The sequence below is a fragment of the Gavia stellata genome, chromosome 18, assembly GCF_030936135.1.
Source record: "Gavia stellata isolate bGavSte3 chromosome 18, bGavSte3.hap2, whole genome shotgun sequence".
Classification (NCBI taxonomy): domain Eukaryota; kingdom Metazoa; phylum Chordata; class Aves; order Gaviiformes; family Gaviidae; genus Gavia; species Gavia stellata.
The window spans coordinates 12,802,000-12,821,990 of NC_082611.1; the positions used below are offsets into that span (position 1 = coordinate 12,802,000).

Below are 19,991 nucleotides of genomic sequence, written 5' to 3' on the forward strand. Positions count from 1 at the left end.
TATCGAGTACTTAATTCTAGATTTAAGGCATAGGCATAATGAAATTCAAATTGTGAGAAAGTTTGAGTTTTTGGTGGCGGTGGGTTTTTTGGGGTTTTTGGAGTTTGCTTGGTTTTTGTTTGTTTGGTTGGTTGGTTTTTAATCCAAAAAACCCATGAGATCATTGTTCCCTCTATTTTTTAAAGAGGAAAATTCAAATCTGGAATCTTCCATAGCCGAGTCAGATTCAAAGTGTAATACAGCATCTATCTAAATTTCACCTGCCGTTTTACTAAGTTCTGTCCTAGCATATTGCATGGCTCTAGTATGCACCATTTGTCAGGTGGTGTGCATAAACTAGAACCACTGAATGCTCTAAAGGCTACCCTGTGCTATGCGATTCTCAGAAGAATAATATTAAGTAAGCAGCTATTTGGTCTGTCCATAAAAAGACAAATGATCTTGCCTTTTTTTTTTTTAATGGAAACTGATAGTTTTAAAACTTTATTTGCCAAATTGTCTTTAATGGCTTTGCCAAAATAGATGAAAGCACAGGAATTTATAAATCATAACACTACTGCAAAACATGTTCTGAAATAGGACAAAATACTTAAAATACTTACTTGAGAAAGAAGATAGAGAGAAACTTGGAGACTTATTTTTGGACGCTCTCCACCCTATGGAAAAGACGTTATGAAAAACACTGGGGTTTTTTATACAAAGTTAAAGCATCTACACTGTTTAATATCTTAATTAAAACTAAACTTCTAATATTGTATTGTTCCCCATTCTGCTACAAAATGTTCAGAAAGCATCATGCTCTTTAACCTTCACTTCTTGTAAACTATTCCAAATGAAGACTCCAAATAAGCATATCCCTTACTCTACATGCTTAAAAACTGCTATTGATTACTGTCTTTCATAGTCACTTCGGTAACTTAAATTTAACAGATGACTATCTGAGAAGTATGTTGGTTTTCACTATGCTACTATTCCTTCAAAAAGTACTTTTCAGTTAACATTCACTGAAGTCTAAAAATTAGCTATTAAGAAACAATGAAATATTACCCACATAATAAAAACACATTGACAGACACTTCTCTAAATCAAGTAAATCACAGGGGACAAAAATATTTGAAGTATAACTTGAGCATGACAGGAATAAATTTATAAACCAGTAGTAATGAAAATGTTTCTAAAAATAAATTACACTTTAAAACCATCACTAAATAAATTAATTGGTTTTCTCAAGACATAAGAACAGCACAATTTTACAATCGCAAATATCTCTGTCCTCATGGTAACATTCACATCTGCCTGAAATCAGGAGGACAAGCAGATTTTTGTACATGCATGAATGGAAAGAGTTAGAATAGCTGCAATGAAAATAAAAGTCAGGAAGTCTGCTTCACCCTATTTCAATGGCCTTATCAATGTCAAGAAAAGCAGCTCATTGTTATTCAATCTTCACTGCACATGCAATATACCGAATTCATTAACTTGCAAGAAACCTGACCTCTGTTTAATAAAAGCATGCTGAAATTCACAAAGCATTGTGTATCTTAAGAACAAACACTGCTAGAGAAGCTGGGGGGGGGGGGGAGGGATAGAAAATACCAGAAATAAACTGAACAGTTAATTTATTTTTTTTAAAAGACAAGTGAATACAGGAATTAGCTTTCCACTAAAGCTAAAGGATATGCTTTAAAAATAAATTCAACTATATCACACTGAAACACAGCTTATCTGCAAACAGAAGAATCAAGTATCAAAACCAAAAGTTTTTATTTTCTACCTGGAGTGGATTTTTACAACATGGAAAATTTGCATGCATACTGGGAAAAGGTATTATAATCTTCTTTTGCCAGGAGACAAGTTACCATATCAGAAAAGGAAATCACATCTCCCAGCACCAGAGAAATTTAAAACCTGTTCCAAATTTGCAGCTCTTCTCATCTCCACTATTGTTAGCATTTAACAACCATGTCATCCAAAACAGTATTTGTTTGGTGACTAAAATTTCATCTATTTCCTTAATTTCCTTCATCTATGCCCTTAAATTCAGTGGCAGGGTATTCCCCCTACAGTCACCTTATTTAAGCTGTTTCACATAAAACACATAAACATAGATATCGACAGCATTAACCCTACCACAAAATACACCTGCTGAACAAATCATTATGCATACCGAAAGCAAGTAATGCCTTTAAGACTTAATTGTTTGCATGTATTAGCTTACCTTATCTTGATTGACTAATGAATACACGTAGAGGGGAAGAAAGAGCCTATTAAGTAGGTGGTCTGTCAGCACATCATTTAAAAATTCACAGTTAATGATAAGGATATCATTAAGGTAATGTAAATGATCAAGATGTTCTGCTACCAGGTCACTCAGTTTGCCCCTATTTCTGTGCCTGAATAAGAGAGCAGAAAGAAAGTCTCAGATATAATCAATTGTCAAAGTCTTAAAAACTTAAGGAAAGAATTAACATGCATCCCTTCCACAGATCACCTTGCGCAGATTGACTACCTAAAGATGTTTTCAGTAAAGTCAACTAATGCAGCTAGCAAACAGTATTCAGGCTTATATGTGCTTTAGGATGCACATACGAAGCTTTTCCCCAAGTTTTCAGCAGCAGTGTTTTTACAAAACATCACTTTCCACTACCAGAGTCTTTTCACAAAATGGTAAGATTTGTTTCCAAAAATAAGAGAAGAAATCTATGTTGTATTTAACATCTACCTCTTCATTTCAAGAAAGCAAGAAACAGCTGCCCATCCTAAGGTGGGGGTGGGAAGACAAACCAAGAATAACCTGAATCAACAAAACATTTCTGTATTTGATAGTGGAACATTACACAGGAATGCCAGGTCTGACAGTTGATATATTTAATAAAGTTCAGCTTTCCAGTTTGAATTTTGTTCCCAGGATCTTTTCAGAAAGCTGTTCTACTGAGATGATACACAGAAAAGGAACATTAAAAAACCAAAGTTACTAAGATTGAGAAGCACAAAATACCTTTTGTGTCTTCTGAATATCTACTAAACTTAGAATTAAAACAAAGATGAAGAAAAAGCACGTTGCCAAACACGAATTTACTTGTATGGATATCAGCACAGATAGGGCACACAGCACTAACCACTATTAATTCAGGGAATCACTAAAAAACTTTGTAGACAGTACAAGCTTTTCATTCTTGCAGGGGAATGTATTCAGAAACTAGCTTAACTGGACTACTACAGACAAAATAAGGAGAGTATCAACATCCAACAAAAGCTTTTTCATCCAATACCCAGCATTTGTAAAAGCTTACTCTTCATCAGTCTGCACACAGTTATCCAGTTCTATCACGTGGCTTCCAATAAACCAAACGAGGTTGGAGAAATAAGGGACAGCAGTTTTATCTCTAATGTAATGCAGCATAGGTTGGTTGTCCACTGAAGAGAAATTGTTAAGAAGAACAATCAGTTGCCAATTTTTTTAAATTCATTTTTAAGAAATACAACAAAGTATCTTCTGAATTTTGACTACATGCTAGCTTTTCATATGAGTATATACCTGACATGATCTTATGCATGAAATGGACATCTACAAAAGCGTCATATCAATTCTTAATTGGCTTGAATGAGCCTAATATTGATATATTTATATAGGTCTGAAGATAAACGAATCTAGTGGAATTCAGAAAGGTTTTTTTTTAGCACATTCTTTATTAAAAATAAGAGAAAAAAGCGTAAGAATAAAGCAGTAATGCTGAAAGTCAAGCTAGTTAGACTTACATGACACTGCATTAAGGAACACAGGAATCATCAGTGAAGGAAGGGCAAAAGAAACAGACAACGGTTAACAGGATTAGGAACTGGGATAGTGACATCCTCCAAAAGGGTTTAAAAAGCTAAAGCACAAAGCATCTAAACTAGAACATACAGGGTAGGTGTTAGATCAGAATATATGCAAATGGATAGTCAGAAAATTATGAAACCTGAACATCTGAGCCTTTGTATCACTACAACATTCAATAAAAATTCTAGACAAGTACATTTTTTTACCATAGAAGTATTTAGTTACATAAATATATAACAAATAGGATATGAAGCCTGCACTTGGCTCTTTTTGTGAGCTCATATTTGGGTTTACAGATCCTTGAAGTAGAAAACAAATATGAAGTGTCCATTTCTCAACATACAGAAGAAAGACATTTTGTCTCTTGCAGTCAACACTATAAAGAACCTATCTGCAAAGCCACTTGTCCATTTTTTTAAAAAAGACCTTATATTCTTCTATGAAGAAATCACTACTTCTCTTAATTGATAGAAAGTTGTGTAAATTCAGAACGTAATTTAAAATGGATTAAAGAATAAGCAGCCCTGCGTGAACATATTCCATAATACATATTACCTTACAGCACGCTGATTTCAGAAGTAGATGTTCTGAATACACACCAATTTTTCTACAGAGATCACTGTGATATTTTCAGTCTATTACAGATTTTATAGACCCCAAGAAAAATTTAGGGGGAATTGACTTTTGGACGTTGTCTAGTCCAAACGCATTCTCAAAGTAGCATTAACTTCAAAGTTCACCCAGTTTACTAAGGGCCTTGTTGAGTTTTGAAGATCTCAAACAATATAGATTCCTCCGCCTCTCTGGAAAATCTGTTGCAGTGCTTAACTATTCTCACAGTGAAGTTTTGGGGTTTTTTTTTCCTTATGTCCTACTGCAATGTCCAGTACTGGAATTTGCAACTGCAGCCTCCTGGCATTCACTAGGCACATCAGGGAATGGTCTAGCTCTCTTTAGACTGGAGTGACTGCAGCACCTAGAAGCTCTACAGTCATATGCTAATGCACTTCAAATCCAAAAGGAAGTGATCAGGCCAGCAAGGTTACTGCTTCATACATTATAAAGCTCAAGTTCATAAGTAATAAATAATTTATATTCTTAAAGCACTTTGTTTTGGGGGGGGTGGTGGGGGGGGTGGGTTTGTTTGTTTTTTAAATACCTTCACATTCTGATCTCTGTTGAAATGGAAGCTAAAGTTCCTTATGTATGCTTGATAGTCTTGGTTTTTTTAAAACCAGTTTCATTTGTGAGGAAACAATACTATTTACACATACGTACTGTAGATTTGAGGTTCTGCTTCATAAAAACCAAAAAGTGTATCTGAAGCATGTCAACATGCTAAGCTTTTTCAATCTCATAAAACAGACAGAAAACCCTTAAATGTAAATAACTGAAAATTAAACTACAATGAAACAAGCATTTTATACCATGCCTTTTTTAATATATAAAAAGCATACCTTTGTAGACATTTAAAGTTATAGTCCTAACAGCAATCCTGACCATGCTTTCTGGGTGGTTAAAAAATTTAATAGCTTCAGTGTACAAAGCAAAGTCATTCGTGTGCTGTAACAAGAGAAAAGAAAGTATTTATGAATAAACCAAAACATGTACAGAATATTTGTTGGGATTCTGTATGAAAAACGCTTTCCGTGTATTACTCTGATATTTTTACCTTCTTCTTAAGTAATCAAAATGATTTTACAATGCACAGTCAGCTGCACTTGTAGCTCTGCATTAAAATAAACTGCTTTAAGCGTCAGAGCTTTCCTTGTTAAGTCTGCACACATTCAGTGCTTTAATGCCCTCTTCTGGCAAAAAGTGGAATGGAGCGAGGAAAAACCCATTTCGACTTTGGCCTTTGATTACTCAGGCTTTTTAGACTTTGACTAAGCCCCGTGGAACCAAGTGGTGCAACAGAAAAGATCCCGTTTATAAACGCACAAGAAAACAAGGCATAAACAAGTTGAATTCTCAGGGAAGTAGACTTCAGAACTACTGAAACAGTCCAATATAACACTAACTTCCAGATTTTGATTTTATTATTATAGTTGTATGAGGATAAAGACCTTCTTTATCATGCTTTTGAAGAGATCCCCACAAATGAATTCTCAATCACCGGTATTACTGTTATGAAAATAAATGCAGGACACGCTGAGACAAGACACTAAATAGAGTATGTGCCAAATTGCTACCAATTTCTAATTAAAGTCCTCTTATCGTTATACTGCAACTCTTTCTTCACTTACCTCATTATAAAAGAAATGTACAGTATGATTGTTGAGTTTCAGGGAAAGAGTTTTCAAAAATGATATGTAATATGCCATGATCTCCTCATCAGAAAAGTCAAATTTGTGGACAATAATAGAATTTACATAGTTATTAGAGAGCAGGTAGTCTGAAAAATAAGACACATTACACAGGTTAACAGAAAGAAGAAAATCATTATGCTAACTAGCCATATTTGAAGTACCAGCTAGCAACAAACTACCTGATGCTTAAAGATCCCATTTTTTAGCCAAACAACTCAAGCGATGGCTTCAAGCAGCAGTATAAGGAAATTGTTCCCTACAAAGGTCTTTGCTCCCAAGAACAAGACAACTGAGAATATACTTCACCTTCCTCAATTTATGCAGGCTTTGCAGCTAATAACACTTAAAACAACTCTCTTTTCCTCCCAAAGTCATAAACTCTCAAAGGCTTGTATATGACTTTCTCTTCATGATAGTTGTGCAGTACTTTAAACTATTAATCCTCTGTCTTCTTTACATGTTTCTAAAACCCTTGAAGTAAATGCAAGTGGCTGCATGCCAGCCCCAATGATGCCAGAACAGTTCCAGTACAAATTATACAACGGAGTTCTGAGTTCCACTACATAATCTGCGGCAGCAAGGCGAACATTTCAGACCACAACTGATTTGCTGACTTAAAGAACCTCTTGAAATATGCTAAGCAAGTGTTTTCAGTAGTACCAAACAACTACTTTTGTATTACTGAAAATTTACATTAAAAGGTACTTTTGGAGTCAAATTACACTGTATTTTCAGTAGTGTTCAATTAAAAAGATTGCTAGGAATTCATATAGTTCTGTGAAGCATCACTAGGACTAAACGTCATTAAATGAAAGGGAATTCAATCAAATCTTGATCACTTAATCCTAAACTGTTTAAAAGTGTGCCCTTACACAGTGATGTTTCATGACTGATGTTCTCAAAGAGGATGTTCAGAGTCTGCAGAAGCTGTACACACACATAACGACCAGACTTCTGACGCAAGATGTTCAAGAAGAAAACAAACATATTCTTCTCCAAGAAAAAGCTGAAATAAAATACAGGTGTCATTAAGTCACTTGCTGTATTTAACAGAACATAATTTTACTGGGATCAGGGACTATTCTAGGCAAGTTTGACAAACAGCGTTTTACATTTATGAAGAATTATTTTGCAAAGTTTTATCTGTACAACAGAAGAATACCTTCCAAAAACCTTAAATACTAATGAGGGCACTTAAACATTCAAATTATGCAGAAAAGGGATGTCAAGAAATCAGGGCCTTTTTTATTTTATTTTTAGCATATTCAATTTATCAGGCAGCTTGGCTACCTTGCAATCATCATTTTGAAGGGGAGAGCCTCTAAACGAAGGTTATGTTTTGTTCACTTGCACCTTTTAAGCTAACACACTTTTTGTCTTCAACACTGTAGACCTTATTTTTGATCCACTTTAATTATTTTTCTGCACACCAGAAGCAAGCATTTCATGGTTTATTGTACAATTCAAACAGAAGTGTTTTTAAACCAGAAATACATGCAATCTAAAGAGAACAGTGTGGACTCTTTCCTACCAGGACATCACAAATATGTATCTATGAAATTTTTTTATGTTAACTGCAGAAAAAACTCCTCATTCCCAAAATTCTCCCAAGTAGAGAAGACAGTGAGGAATGTGACAGAGTTACAGTATAGGTATGAATAATCAGAATAAGTTAATTTTCTTAGTCCACATCATAACCCAATCATGTTGAAATCATGTTGTAAAAATAAAACCAACCACTCCCTAAATAAGTAATTAAAAACACCAAACACCTTAGCTTTACTTATCTCAATCACAAATTGCCTTTATAAAAGAGCAAGTGTCTTGAGACAAACAGCCAAGCAATGGGCATTAATACAGTCAGATTTGCAACTGTTAATATTTGAAGTTTGTTTTTCTATCACACTTTTTTATGAAGATTAAAATAACATCTGAACAAAAACTCTAAACATCATAGCTAGAATAAGATTTGTAGTATTTTATATAAATTGAAGTGAACAAATTAAAGTCATATGATAGTAATAGATGTACTGAGTCAATCTGGGCCCTAAAATAGGTTAGATTTTGTATTTTTAACAAATATTTGAAAGTCAAACAAAAGCAGTATATGAAAGGGGCTCTGGACTTGGAGCACTTTTTTGTTAACAGAAGCAAATTCTCTGTTTCTTTCTATGACAAGAATATGATCCTGCTTACCCGCCTACTACAGGACATAGCTTTCTACCAACATTCATGAAATACAGTCTGGGAAGAGTTAACCTTTTGAACTACATCTCTATGAAACTCTCATCATTCTTCAAAAACAAAACCAGAGACAAAAATGCTTAAAAGTACTTACTCAAATACTGAGCTGTCATTCTGATCCCCCCATATAAGGATCTCTGTTATAGAACGAATGGTCTCTACCAGCAGGTTGCGGTTGTGATCTGTTACTGTTGTATTTTTAGTCAAAACATGATACATATACCTAAAAGAAAAAATAATTACAAGTAATGTGCAATCCTGCCACTTTCACATGGACCACGTTTGTCTATAGTCGCTCCAACTTAATGTAGACACAGACACACATTATGTCTAATCATTGTACAATTTTAAAATCCTAAAATTTCCTTTTAATATTGATGCAGAAAGAAAAGTAATGGTTAAACAGAATAGATAACAAACAAAACAAATCCATAACTAGCCAGGTGAGTTACGAATGCTTATGCGTATGTTAACATAGAACTAGAAATTATGTAACACTTGTCCCATGGTGCTTCTTATGGCAAATTAGTGAATTTCTTTGGAAGTATGTTAAAGTCAAATGGATGATGAGCAAAAAAAAGGAGAAATAGAAGCAGCAGGTAAGCATGCAGTAGCTGACATGAGAAAGTGTAATTCTGGAAAGAGGCACATGCAGATCTAACTAGAAAAGTTAGATCCCGTCTCTTGTCTGCAGACACACTTTACAGACTCATGTCAATTTGATGGTTAATAATCAGGACTGTCAAAGACTATTCATTCATCTTGGCAAAGCTTAATCATCAGGTCTCTGGCCCTTCAAGCATAGAGATACTGATCGGAAGGGCAGCAAATTCCAGCTTTACCATCTCAAAGGTCAAGAGTTTAAGGTTGTCTCGTGAAATTAAAAAAACCTTATGTCTATAATACACAGGTGAAAGGAAGCTAAATAAAATTTGAAAGGCTTATATTGTAAGTCTCAGAATTTTACTCAGTCAAGGAAGCACATTCCTCTCTTTTTTTCTCCAAAATAAGATGTTACATCAAAGATTACTTCCCTGTGTCCTAAAAAAAGAAAAAAAGGGGGTGGTGGTGTGGTGTGTGTGCAAATTCTACTAAAAGCACAAGAATCACCACTGCTTTTCTCCCTGTTTTTTTTTTTCATTTATATAGTAACAAAGAAAAAGGATGTATATAGGAAAGATGCACAATTATGAAAGTAATTAAACAAAAAATATAATCAGAGAAATTTCATGTAATTTTAAAACTACAAGAGTTTAGATTACTAAACACAGATCATATATTCCATACGATCAACCTTCCCATGAAAAGCGGAGTTAATCAAAACTCCCAGGATCTATTTTTGGGAAAACAGCCTGTGTGTCCTAACTCTGGGGCAGCCTATCATTATTGTTTTGGATTTCACGAAAGTTTGTTCAGTGATTCAGGTTGAAGTTTTAGAAATCTCATTGGTATGATGCAGGAGTTTAGAAGTTCAAGAAGCCAATGTTTAAGCAACAGACCCAAAGACCTCAAGCAGCTATTATGTAAAAGATAAAAATACCAATTTTGCCAAGCTACTGGAGACTGAAATGCCGTTTAACTGAACACACTTATCAGGCTGTTCCAACTATTTATCAGACTTAGGAAGACAAAACAAGATATTATGTAGTTTCAGAACCTTTTTCATGCTTGAATTCAATAAAAAAAAGTTCGAGCATATTTGCAGTTTACTAAAAATTTGCAAAATTTTGTTTGGGAAATCTTCTTCAAGTACTGAGCTGCCACTCAGTTGGCCAGAGCTTCACAGGACTTGTTGCAAGACATAGTCTGTCCTCGTAAGCCATGCAGGAAGCAGAAGCTATTTCAGAGTTTATTATGCCATTATAGTAAAATGCTATATGCTTGTTCATCTTGATATTGCTTAATCATCAAATAACCATTTTACTGTGTTGAGTACTGCACAAGGACCAAGAGGTAAACAACTCTCAGAAGTTCACAGTTTTGACAAACTTGATATACCACATGCTCCCTTCCCTCCCCCCCAAATCAGCTACGTGATAAAGCCTACATCACATTAAGGTTAACCTACCAGCAGAGGAAAGAGGAAGGAAAAGGGAAGAGATGGCAGGAGGGGGAAAAAGACTGTTTTTTCATACTTTTTCTCCTCAGTTAAAAAAAAAGTCTCCCCCTGTTCATACTGTTCATTCCCCTCATAAATCAACACTCGTTTTCCAAATCCAGAACAGAAACTGCTCAGATTGAAACCATTCTAGGAAAAGTTGATTCATAGCTATCTCCTATAGTCATAACTGCCTGGTCACGTGCTGTACCGTAACGGAAGTCTCTAAATAGCAAGTCAAAGAGCACCTGCAAATCCTCTTCAACTAATCTGAGGATCACAATTCAAGATTCCTTCTATGGAGACTGTCAGTGTGATAGCTCACAGTGAAGATGTGAGAGTTTAAGTCTGACCACCTATGAGAATTCCTAGGGCTTTCTAAGAGAGCACATGGCACACAAACCCTGCAAAGACTTCCCATTATGGCACTATATGTATTATCAGGACAGTGAATCAAAGGACAGAGCAAAAACTAAGTTACTGCTCTGAGCATGCATCAGTTAATGGAACAGTGAACAGCTGAAGACAGAAGGCAATTAAATCAGAACAGTTCATTCCACAGCAATCTGTATAGTAAGTATTTTTCCTGAGAGAGTTAAAGAGAGTAATTAATACTACACTACTTCACATATTTTAGCCTATTTATTTGAAGTCATATAGAAATTACTGCATCTGTGAACATTATTCCTCATTAACGTTACATTATGCGAATCGGGGAATAAAGTTTACTCCAACAGGAGAACTCTGGAAATGGGAAGCAGTGGGAAGAATTACATTCTACTACCTCACCTCGGGAGTCTATGGAACATGGATCATTACAGATGCAAAAAGCAAGAAACATTTAATAGTCAGGAATACATTAACACTAAATTAATTTACTTAATACCAACATCACTGCAAAGTTCCTTCATTTGCTAACACACTGATACACTTAGAGAAAACCTGGGCTTCAGTTTCAAGCTATTGCTTATCTACTTACTTGAAAATGAATGAGAAAGCATGCACATACTTGTTTCTCTTAGCAGACGTGCAACATACCATACCATAAGAATAGAAAGTATCACACAAACCCAGTGTTTTTATATATTTACATAAATCCTTAAAGCCTATCTTTAAACGCTAACTACAAAGGGGTCAAGTTTGTGCTCCAAAATGCTAAACCCTCAAGGAGGAGATTTTTGTCATCTCCATCTCTGTATCTGAAGACTGGGTTCAAACACACACCTAACAAAAATCCACCATGCAGGAAGCGTCAAAGCACATGATACCATCAAAATCAGTGGGAGATTTTGCCAGCAACTTAACAAGACAAACAAAATTCTGAGTATTTTTCTAGTAAGAAACCATGCTCAAAGGGATAACATAATAACTCATGAATATAGAAAGTGTGTATTAATGACTTTCCGACTTATTACTTACAAAAATACACTAAAATAGGTAAGAGTTTAGGAAGTCAAGCACTCAAATTTAAAAACCCCAGACTTAACCATAACATGCATGCTTCTTCACTGTGCCTGTAACTATATAATTACATATTTTTCTCATAGAGGAAACTCCTTGTATAGCATGGACAGTACTTCCAGAAATGAATCAGCTGTGAAACAAGTCCTCAACAAAACATGTTTATGGACACTGCATCTGACTAAGTCATGAGAAATGTTCAGCACCCAACTCTAATGATATAAAAACTTTTGGTGCAATCAGTACGTGACTAAAATACCAAGTGTAGAAGCAACAATGGGAAACATACTTGAAGGTAACAACAGGGCTATGTAAAATACCTCTTAGAAAAGTAGGAAAAAAATTTGCATCTAGGAACAAAGATACTAAAGCTTAAGTTCCAAAGCCTTTCACTTTAGCAGGAACACCAGCGATATCAACCATTTCTGAAGAGTTCATCTGATAAGATATCACCAACTAAATACTGGGAAAAAAAGACATAAATCCTCTTCTTCCATTCCAATGCAAAGTCAAAGTTTATAGAGAGATGGGGAAAGAAGATACAGTTATGCTCTTGAGGATATCTGACCATGTATCTGCTAAGGTTAGACTATCCTCAACTGGGCAATATGAAAGACTTTTTGGTACTTAAAACCATAAGTCACAGCTGCAGAAGCAGAGTACAGCGACTATCACAGTCAGCAGCTGGGGAGAACCATTAAGAAACCCTGACCTACACAAGAACACTTGGCTTACGTGCAAAGGTAGGCCAGAAGAGAAAGAGAAGAACACGCAGCTCCTGAGAAAGCACTAACCTCCAGGTTTGTGTAGCAAGACAGACTGTTGCCTAAAACAGCCTTGATGTATTTGCTTTTAGAACTGGAAGCATATCATAAACAGAGCAGAGGACTATATAAAGGGACAAAAAAAAGGTCTCATTTTAAACTGCTGGACGCCACCTTTAAGAAGTGGATTCTGGTCTTGTTTCAGACACGATTTCATGTAAAGATAAACAAGTCACTTCAGACCATTTTCACAAGCAATCACTAACATTGCTCCTGTTTCCAGAATATTTAGGCTTTTGCCATTTATTAAGTTATTGACATTCCCCCAATTACTAACCAAAGGGCAGAAAAATATCAAGTTCTCTGAAAAATAATAGTCAGAAGCACTCAGGCAGTGGACAGTACTGTTTCATAGCCTCTGTAGATCGCAATTCAGCCAGGTCTTAGAAAGCTGGATTAAATTGTAACTGTTTTCACCAGACCAAGAGATTGTATCAAAAAAATACAAACAACCTCACAATTTTCCTTTAGCCAATCCACTCTACAGCATGTTTGCAGAAAGACTGAATAGTAAAATTTCAAAAGCAAGCTTCAGACAATCTGCATTAAAGCTGATGGGAAAGGAAGTTCCAGATCCAACATCTACTGACAAAAAGCAGTAACTCTCTCAGTATTACTAAACAGGTGTATTGTTGTTTAGACTAAACTCTACATTATGCATGTTGAAAAATAAAAACATTCCCATAAGGATAGCCCGGGCTAATTTCACTCTTGTAGCATAGCATAATACACCTTTTATAGGCTAAGCTAACCTGTAATTGCAAGGTTGGTGCATTCGACTCAACTCATTCACATGGAACACAACATGGGGTTTTGATGATGTGAAAAGATGAGAATGCAGACAGCTCACAAGATCGTGAGTTTATCAAGACTTACTTTCCTTTGTGACCCCGAAACGAAGGTTCTTTGCCCTTTTTCCTTCTGTTGCTTTACCCTTTTCAACTGCTATCTTAGAAGAGTCCTAAATTTCACTTTACCACTAGGCAGCTACCTTTGCTGTTGACATCTAGCTAGAAACTGAAATTCATACAGCCTAGCTAAACCAACACTTAAAATATACATAAACAGATCAAACCTCTTGGCTGTCCTTTACATATTACCATTTTAGATTTCATAATTAAAGAAATCACATGCAAAGAGGCAAACAAACCAAAGCCAGTATTTTAGTAGAGAACTATATACTTCAATTCTCAGATAAGAAGTCAAGCACAAGCCACAACGCTTACAGTCTAATTCCCTTTTGCTGCAAATCAAACAGGGTATCACTTTTTCTACCCTCCGTGGCCCTGAGAGAACATATGATCACATTTTTCTTGCCTGAAAGATTCTAACAACCTAAAGTCTCCCTCAAACCAGCCTACTTTTTCTAAACTTAAACTCAGTGTCTTCAAATTTCATCACGCATCATCATTCTTGCTCTGTCTTCAGGTGTAATATCAAAACCAGACAGATCTAAAGCTCCACTAGCGCTGAGTAGTAGCAAATTACTACCCCTCGTATGTTAAACAGAACATTCCTATGTTTATATCTGAGCACGACTTTTCCCATTTTTCCTGTGATGCCAGATTGCGTTGACTTACTAGTCCGACCTGCCATGCTTTCAAAATTACTTTCCACAGTCTACTGCTTCATTAGTTTTGTATTTATGGACTTGATTTCCCTGTCTTTGGTAAAACGTAATGCATTTCATTTAGTCTTGCTGGTTTTGAACATTTTTCCAGTTTAGAGACAAGGACCAGAACCCATAAATCATCTTGATAAAGTAATTGCAAGATCCAAATCTTGTATAAGGGCATCCTGCTCATTACTGTCAGACCCCATTCATGTCCTCCTTGTAATCTGACTAATCATTAAAAACTAGCAGCCACTTTTTTCTCAATAAGCTATGTATTCACAGTGATTTCATTTAGAAAATGAAATGAATAACCTCCTTTTCTTGTTCAGTAGAAAGAGAAGCTATAACAGTGGATCTCATTTTTCTCGCAATAGCAGAACCCTTAAAATGGAAAGGAGAATTTAAAGTTGTTTTATCCCTTGCCATCCTTCCAAATCTCCAGTGGCAGAGCTAGAAAAAACTATTCTACCTTCTGCAGTAAGCAGCAACGCAAGGATACTGGACTCCAAAGACTAACGTTACAATTCTCAAGCTCAATGGCTTTACTTTTGCGCCAGCTGCTGAGCCCTCTAACCGGGGTACATCCCCCGGACCTGCAAAACCACCATCCTGACTACCATGAATCACTGCGGACTACTAAGATCCCCACAGACACACCTCAAAAGGTCTATATTGTTTACAGGCTGGGACCAGGCTCCTTGCTTCCCCGTCCTGGCCACTACCAGGAAACAATCAAAGTTCTCCCCCAAGAGGAATGTGATATTTCTTGTATTTATCACCTCTTACGCTCTACTCCACTGAATGAGTCTGTGACAGTATTAAAAAGCAAACAAACACGGATCGCAGCCATGAGTGTGACATGACATCACGGAACAGCGTCTGCCCTGAAAACATTTTGGGACGAAGAAGCAGATTTCCGTGAGGAAGACTCCGGCCCAGCCCGCACAGAGAGCCTCCTTCGCCGCTGGTGAATCGCTCCGGCAGCTTTCGCTTCGGCGGAGCTGCGCCAAAGCGCAGAGGCGAGGAGAGAGCGAGCGAGTGGGGAGCGTCGCCTTTCGCGCCGCCTCCCTCCTCACCCCCTCTCCTCCGGGACGCCTCCGAGCCGCCCCAGCCCCGCTCCGCAGCCCTCTCCGAGCGAAAACCCTCCCCGAGCAGCTCCGCTGACGGTGCCCGCCCCCCTACCGCCCCCCGCGCCGGCTCGCACCCTCCCGGTCCCCTCACAACCTGGGAGAGCCGACCACAGCACGGCTCCCGCGACAGCCCCCAGCCCCGCCTCTCCGTCCCCTCACAGCTGTCCCCGAGCCCGCGGCCGGCTCCGCGCTCACTTGAGGTGGTCCAAGGAGTGGATGCTGCGGGCGGCCTTCCCATGCCCGCCGCCCACCCAGCTGCGGGAGCGGCCGAACATGGTGGCGGCGAACGGTTGCTACGGCCCGCGGGGCTCTAGGGCTTCATAGCCCCGCGAGAAAGGCCGGGCGAGGGGCGAGCGACGCCCGGAGACCGGGAAGGAGCCCCAACGGCGGCAGCCACCGGCGCACACAAGCGGCAAGGCGCATGCGCGGGCGGGGCACGCTGGGAAGCGCCGTCCCGCGCCCCGCCCCGGCAGCGCCGCGCGGACTGCAAGCCCCAGCAGGCACCGGGGCGGGGCGGGGCCGCTGTCCGTCAGCCGGGCGGGGAGGGGGCAGGGGCGCGGGGCGCCATCCCCGCCGGAGTGCCGCCCGCGCTCGTCGGGCCGGAGCCGGGCGCCTTCTGGGGTCGCCCGTGCTCACCGGGCCGCCGGGCTGGGAAAGCACCCGCCAGGGCCCGGCACCTGCCGCGGCCTGCCACCGTCATGGCCCGTCCCCCGCCTGCCGTCTGCAAGGAGACGGGAGAGTCCCCGGGGAGCCCGGAGTTCTCTCCTCTCCTGTCAGGATTTCCGCAGGAAAGGGGGAACACCTGCCCTAAGCCGTGCTCCTCTGAGGGCCGCGCTGGGGCGGCGTTTCCCAGAGTAAAGCCCGTGACGCTGCCCCGCGGGCGCTCAGCCCTTGGCGAGCGCCACGCCTGAGCCCGAGAGCGGCGGCGGGCCTGTGGGGCTGAGGGGCCTGTGGGGCTTAGGGGGCTGTGGGGCTGAGGGGGCTGAGGGGCGCCCGCGGCCCCTGGGGCCGGAGGGCTTGGCCCAAGCCTTTGTTTGACCGACGGCTTCCCCTGCTTCAGGGGTTACGAATCAGGTCTTGTCAGGTCGTGAGGTGGGACTCTCAAGTTAGAAGAATATAAAAGACTGAATTTAGTCTAAACAAAAAATGGCCTTTTAACGTGTGCGTATACCTCCGAAATATGTTTTGTGACAAAATTTGGCCCCCGACATTCCTTGTTCACCTTACGTAACTCAAAATCTAGCCGTTCTGGTGGGGTCAGCTCTGACCAGAGAACGGGGTGCTGCAAGATGCAGTGATGGAAATTCAGCTGCTGCCGCGCTTCTGGCTGAGGCCTTTCCAGTAGGGATTGCGCATTCAGTTTTGAATCGGCTTAAAAGCTAACAATTAAAGCAGAACAAAGAGAACGGGACCATTCATGACTGTCTTGACCGGGTTTTAGATCTTTTCGTTTTGCTTTAACCAGATAAATAAACTACACCTAAGTAAAAGCTGAAGAGTCTGTCAGCCAGTGTCAAAAAAAAAGTTTAAAATCATGCCTTTGATTATACTTTGATATAGGTAAAACCTTGGTCAGCGGAGAAATGCCTCCACCGAAGTCAAAAGGGGCCCGGGCCCGCACGGCTGCTCCAGGCGGGCCTTGCTCAACCCCAGGGGAACGGAAAGCAGCTTCGAGGGGCAGGGGAACGGACAAAACCTGCCCACGCCGACCGCCCCGGGCTGCCGCCGGTGCTGAAGTGCTCGGGGCAGGCGAGGAGCGGGGGGGCGAGGGCCGCGCACCGCAAGACGCCCCCTGTCCGCCCCCCCCCGCCCGAGGCGGCCGGCCCTCGGGCAGGCGGAGCGGGACCGGGCTGCCGCTAAAGGCGGCGGAGGCGCCGGCGCCCGTCACGGCCAACCGGCGGCGCCGGGGGCGGGCGGCGCTGCGAGGGGACGCGGCGCGGGTGAACAGCCGCGGCGTGCGGCGGGGCGGGCAGGCGGACGGCGGCAGGTGCTCCGCGACAAGGCGCCCGCGGGCCCCTTCCGCAAAGTTTGCGGGCGGGAGGAGGCGGGGAGCCGCGGCGGGACTGCAGCAGCCGGGCCGGAGATGCCCCTGAGGAGCCTCCTGCCAACGGCGGGGCTGCGGCAGCGCCGCTGAAGCCCGCGCTGGCCGCCCGCCTGCCGGGGCCCCTCTTCCTCCGGGGAAGGAAGGGACCGAGCGGGCCGCTCTGCGGCTGTGCCGCCTCCGCGCCCCTGCGCGGCTCGCCTCTTCCCAGGGCCCGGGTCCGGGTCCGGGTCCGCCTCTGGGGTTCTGCCCTCTCCTGCCACCGGGGCTGCGGAGTGCGGTCCTGCGCGCCCCGCTCCAGGCTCCGCGCCGGCGCCCGCCGCTCCCTGCCGCCCGCCGCCCCCCCGCGCCGGCTGGGCAGGTCGGTGCCCGCTGCCCCCGCCGCCGGAGCCCGCCGCAGCGCCGCACGGCTGCATGCCCGCCGCGGTCTCGGCACGTCTGGATTCGCTGGAGTCCTGGGCCTTCCATGCGCTGCTGGTGCTGCCTTATATGTTCTACGTGGGCTTGTTCTTTATCAACGTGCTGATCCTGTACTATGCCTTCCTGATGGAGTACATCGTCCTCAATGTAGGCATCGTCTTCCTGCCCGAGGATATGGACCAGGCTCTGGTGGATCTGGGGGTGCTCTCCGACCCTGGCTCCGTGCTCTACGAGACGGACAGCGAGCTGGATGTCTTTGATGGCTACTTGGAGTGACGCCCCGGGGCGCTCCGAAGCGACTGCGGGGTGACGCCGCCCGGCCCGGGGCTGGGGCCCGGTGTCCCGGCATGGCCGTAGCTCGGGGACCGCCGCGGCCCCGGGATGCCTTCGCTGCGTCTCGGCTCCTTCTGCGCAGCATCTTCCCTTCCAAATGCCACCCCCCCCTTCCCCGGTGCAGGGGCGGGGGGGCGGGGGGGGGGCCGGGACCCGCTGCCGCCGGGCAGGGCCGCGGACACGCAGAGGGCTCGCAAGGGCAGTAAGTAATTTTCCTCGGGCTCCTCCTGGGCAGCGGCCCGCGGGGCGCTCCCGGCGCCGCTCCGCCCGCCCTCCCCGCGCGGGCCCGCCGTGCCCCGGCGCGGCCACCCGCCCGGCACGCCATCCGCGGGCGCGGCGGCAGGGCTGGGGACAGCCCTCCCCGGGAGCGCGGCGGCGGCAGAGGCAGGGAGCGGGCACCGCGCCGGGGGCGCGCACCGCCGCAGCGGCTGGCCCGGGCGAGCTTCGCGGGCAGAGGGCCGGGGTCGGGCTGCCCGCGGGCGCTGAGCGCTGCCCGGCCGCCCCCGGCGCTCCCGCCCGCCCGGCCCCGCCGCGCAGAGCCCGGGGGCCGGCGGGGCCCCGCTCCGTGTCCTCCGCTGCGCCGCGAGGAGGACGTCTCGCCCTGAGGACTGATTTTCAGGGTTCTGAGCCGCTGCAGCTGTTAGGCTCGGTGCTACGTTTACAGCCGGTCAGCAACTTTGCTAATCCGGTCTTGAACCTAAATGAGCGTCCAGGCTAATATTTATTAAAATTCAGAGACCATACTCGAGCCAGAAATACACCTTAATCAGATGCCCTTTAAAACCTCTGTCTTGCATCGTGAGAAACCTGCCCTGCGCACCATTCTTCTCGTGTTAATCGCAGCACGAGGGTTTGCTTGACCAATTTATTGTTGTAGTTTCGAGTGATACTAAAACTCTGGAAATGTTGTAAGGATTTAGCGTTTTAAAACACTGAAATGCAATTGGGAAGAAAATCACTATTTCTAGCTAGGACTTTCTGTGCCAAATGTATGTTAATGAAAACATTCACAGTTTAATTTAAAATATGTTAGCAAATCTGCCAGTAGAATTTTTAGCAAAATATTGTCTGTAAATTTGAAAACCAGTTCAGGATACCTTTTTATTTTCTATTTGAAATTAAGGAAATTAGGAAATTCTGTTGTAAGGTTACAAAAATAACCTTGGTGAACATACTATACAAATACCATTTAACATCAAGCTATTTCAATCAGTCTTCTAATTTAAAAAAAACAAACCTTAGCTGTAGTGCTGTCTTTCATACAGGTTAAAACTACCTCCTAAATATTTCTATTCAGATTCTGTATAAAGCAATAGTAGCTATTTTGGTCAATAGTTTAGAAGGCAAAAAAAAGGAAAGTTTTGGTGTCTCGGTAACATTGATTGCACAAACACAACTGAACAAAGCTTGGCCAAAGGCACATGGGAGCATAACAAGCGTGTGGGGGGAGCCGATCTGTGTTGCTACTGAAGAAATCCCACTGCATATAGTTACTGCAAATGAAAGTGCCCGTGCCAACACTTGGTGGTCCATCCCAAGCAGCTGAATTAGAATCACTTCTGCTGGACTAGAAGGTCTGGAGCAGAACTGAACTCCCCACAAAACACTGTTGGCTACTTTTGTGGCTCTCTCCTCCTCTCCCTTTTCAGCTGGGCAAATAACACACATACTCTGTATTCCAGGAACAAAATAA

At 42.5% G+C, this 19,991-nt stretch overlaps 2 protein-coding genes across 4 annotated transcripts in view; one reads left to right on the forward strand and one right to left on the reverse strand.

Moving 5' to 3' along the window:
* The window catches only part of CLEC16A (C-type lectin domain containing 16A), an 81,976-nt gene extending 66,197 nt beyond the window's left edge, over positions 1-15,779 (reverse strand). For 2 of the 3 annotated variants that reach the window (XM_059826372.1, XM_059826370.1), the window contains exons 1-8: positions 15,700-15,779; positions 8,471-8,599; positions 7,005-7,138; positions 6,070-6,218; positions 5,281-5,386; positions 3,294-3,417; positions 2,219-2,393; positions 603-656 (exon numbers count right to left, since the gene is read on the reverse strand). In XM_059826372.1, the coding sequence (XP_059682355.1) occupies positions 603-656; positions 2,219-2,393; positions 3,294-3,417; positions 5,281-5,386; positions 6,070-6,218; positions 7,005-7,138; positions 8,471-8,599; positions 15,700-15,779 (951 nt within the window). Of the gene's footprint in view, positions 1-602; positions 657-2,218; positions 2,394-3,293; positions 3,418-3,759; positions 3,766-5,280; positions 5,387-6,069; positions 6,219-7,004; positions 7,139-8,470; positions 8,600-15,699 lie in introns of all 3 variants that reach the window. The other variant, XM_059826371.1, reaches the window with a different exon arrangement.
* Positions 15,780-17,959: 2,180 nt separating this feature from the next.
* DEXI (Dexi homolog) lies at positions 17,960-18,248 on the forward strand. Its single transcript, XM_059826660.1, has one exon. The coding sequence runs from the start codon at positions 17,960-17,962 to the stop codon at positions 18,239-18,241; it is 282 nt and encodes a 93-aa protein (XP_059682643.1). The 3' UTR covers positions 18,242-18,248.
* Positions 18,249-19,991: the final 1,743 nt, after the last annotated feature.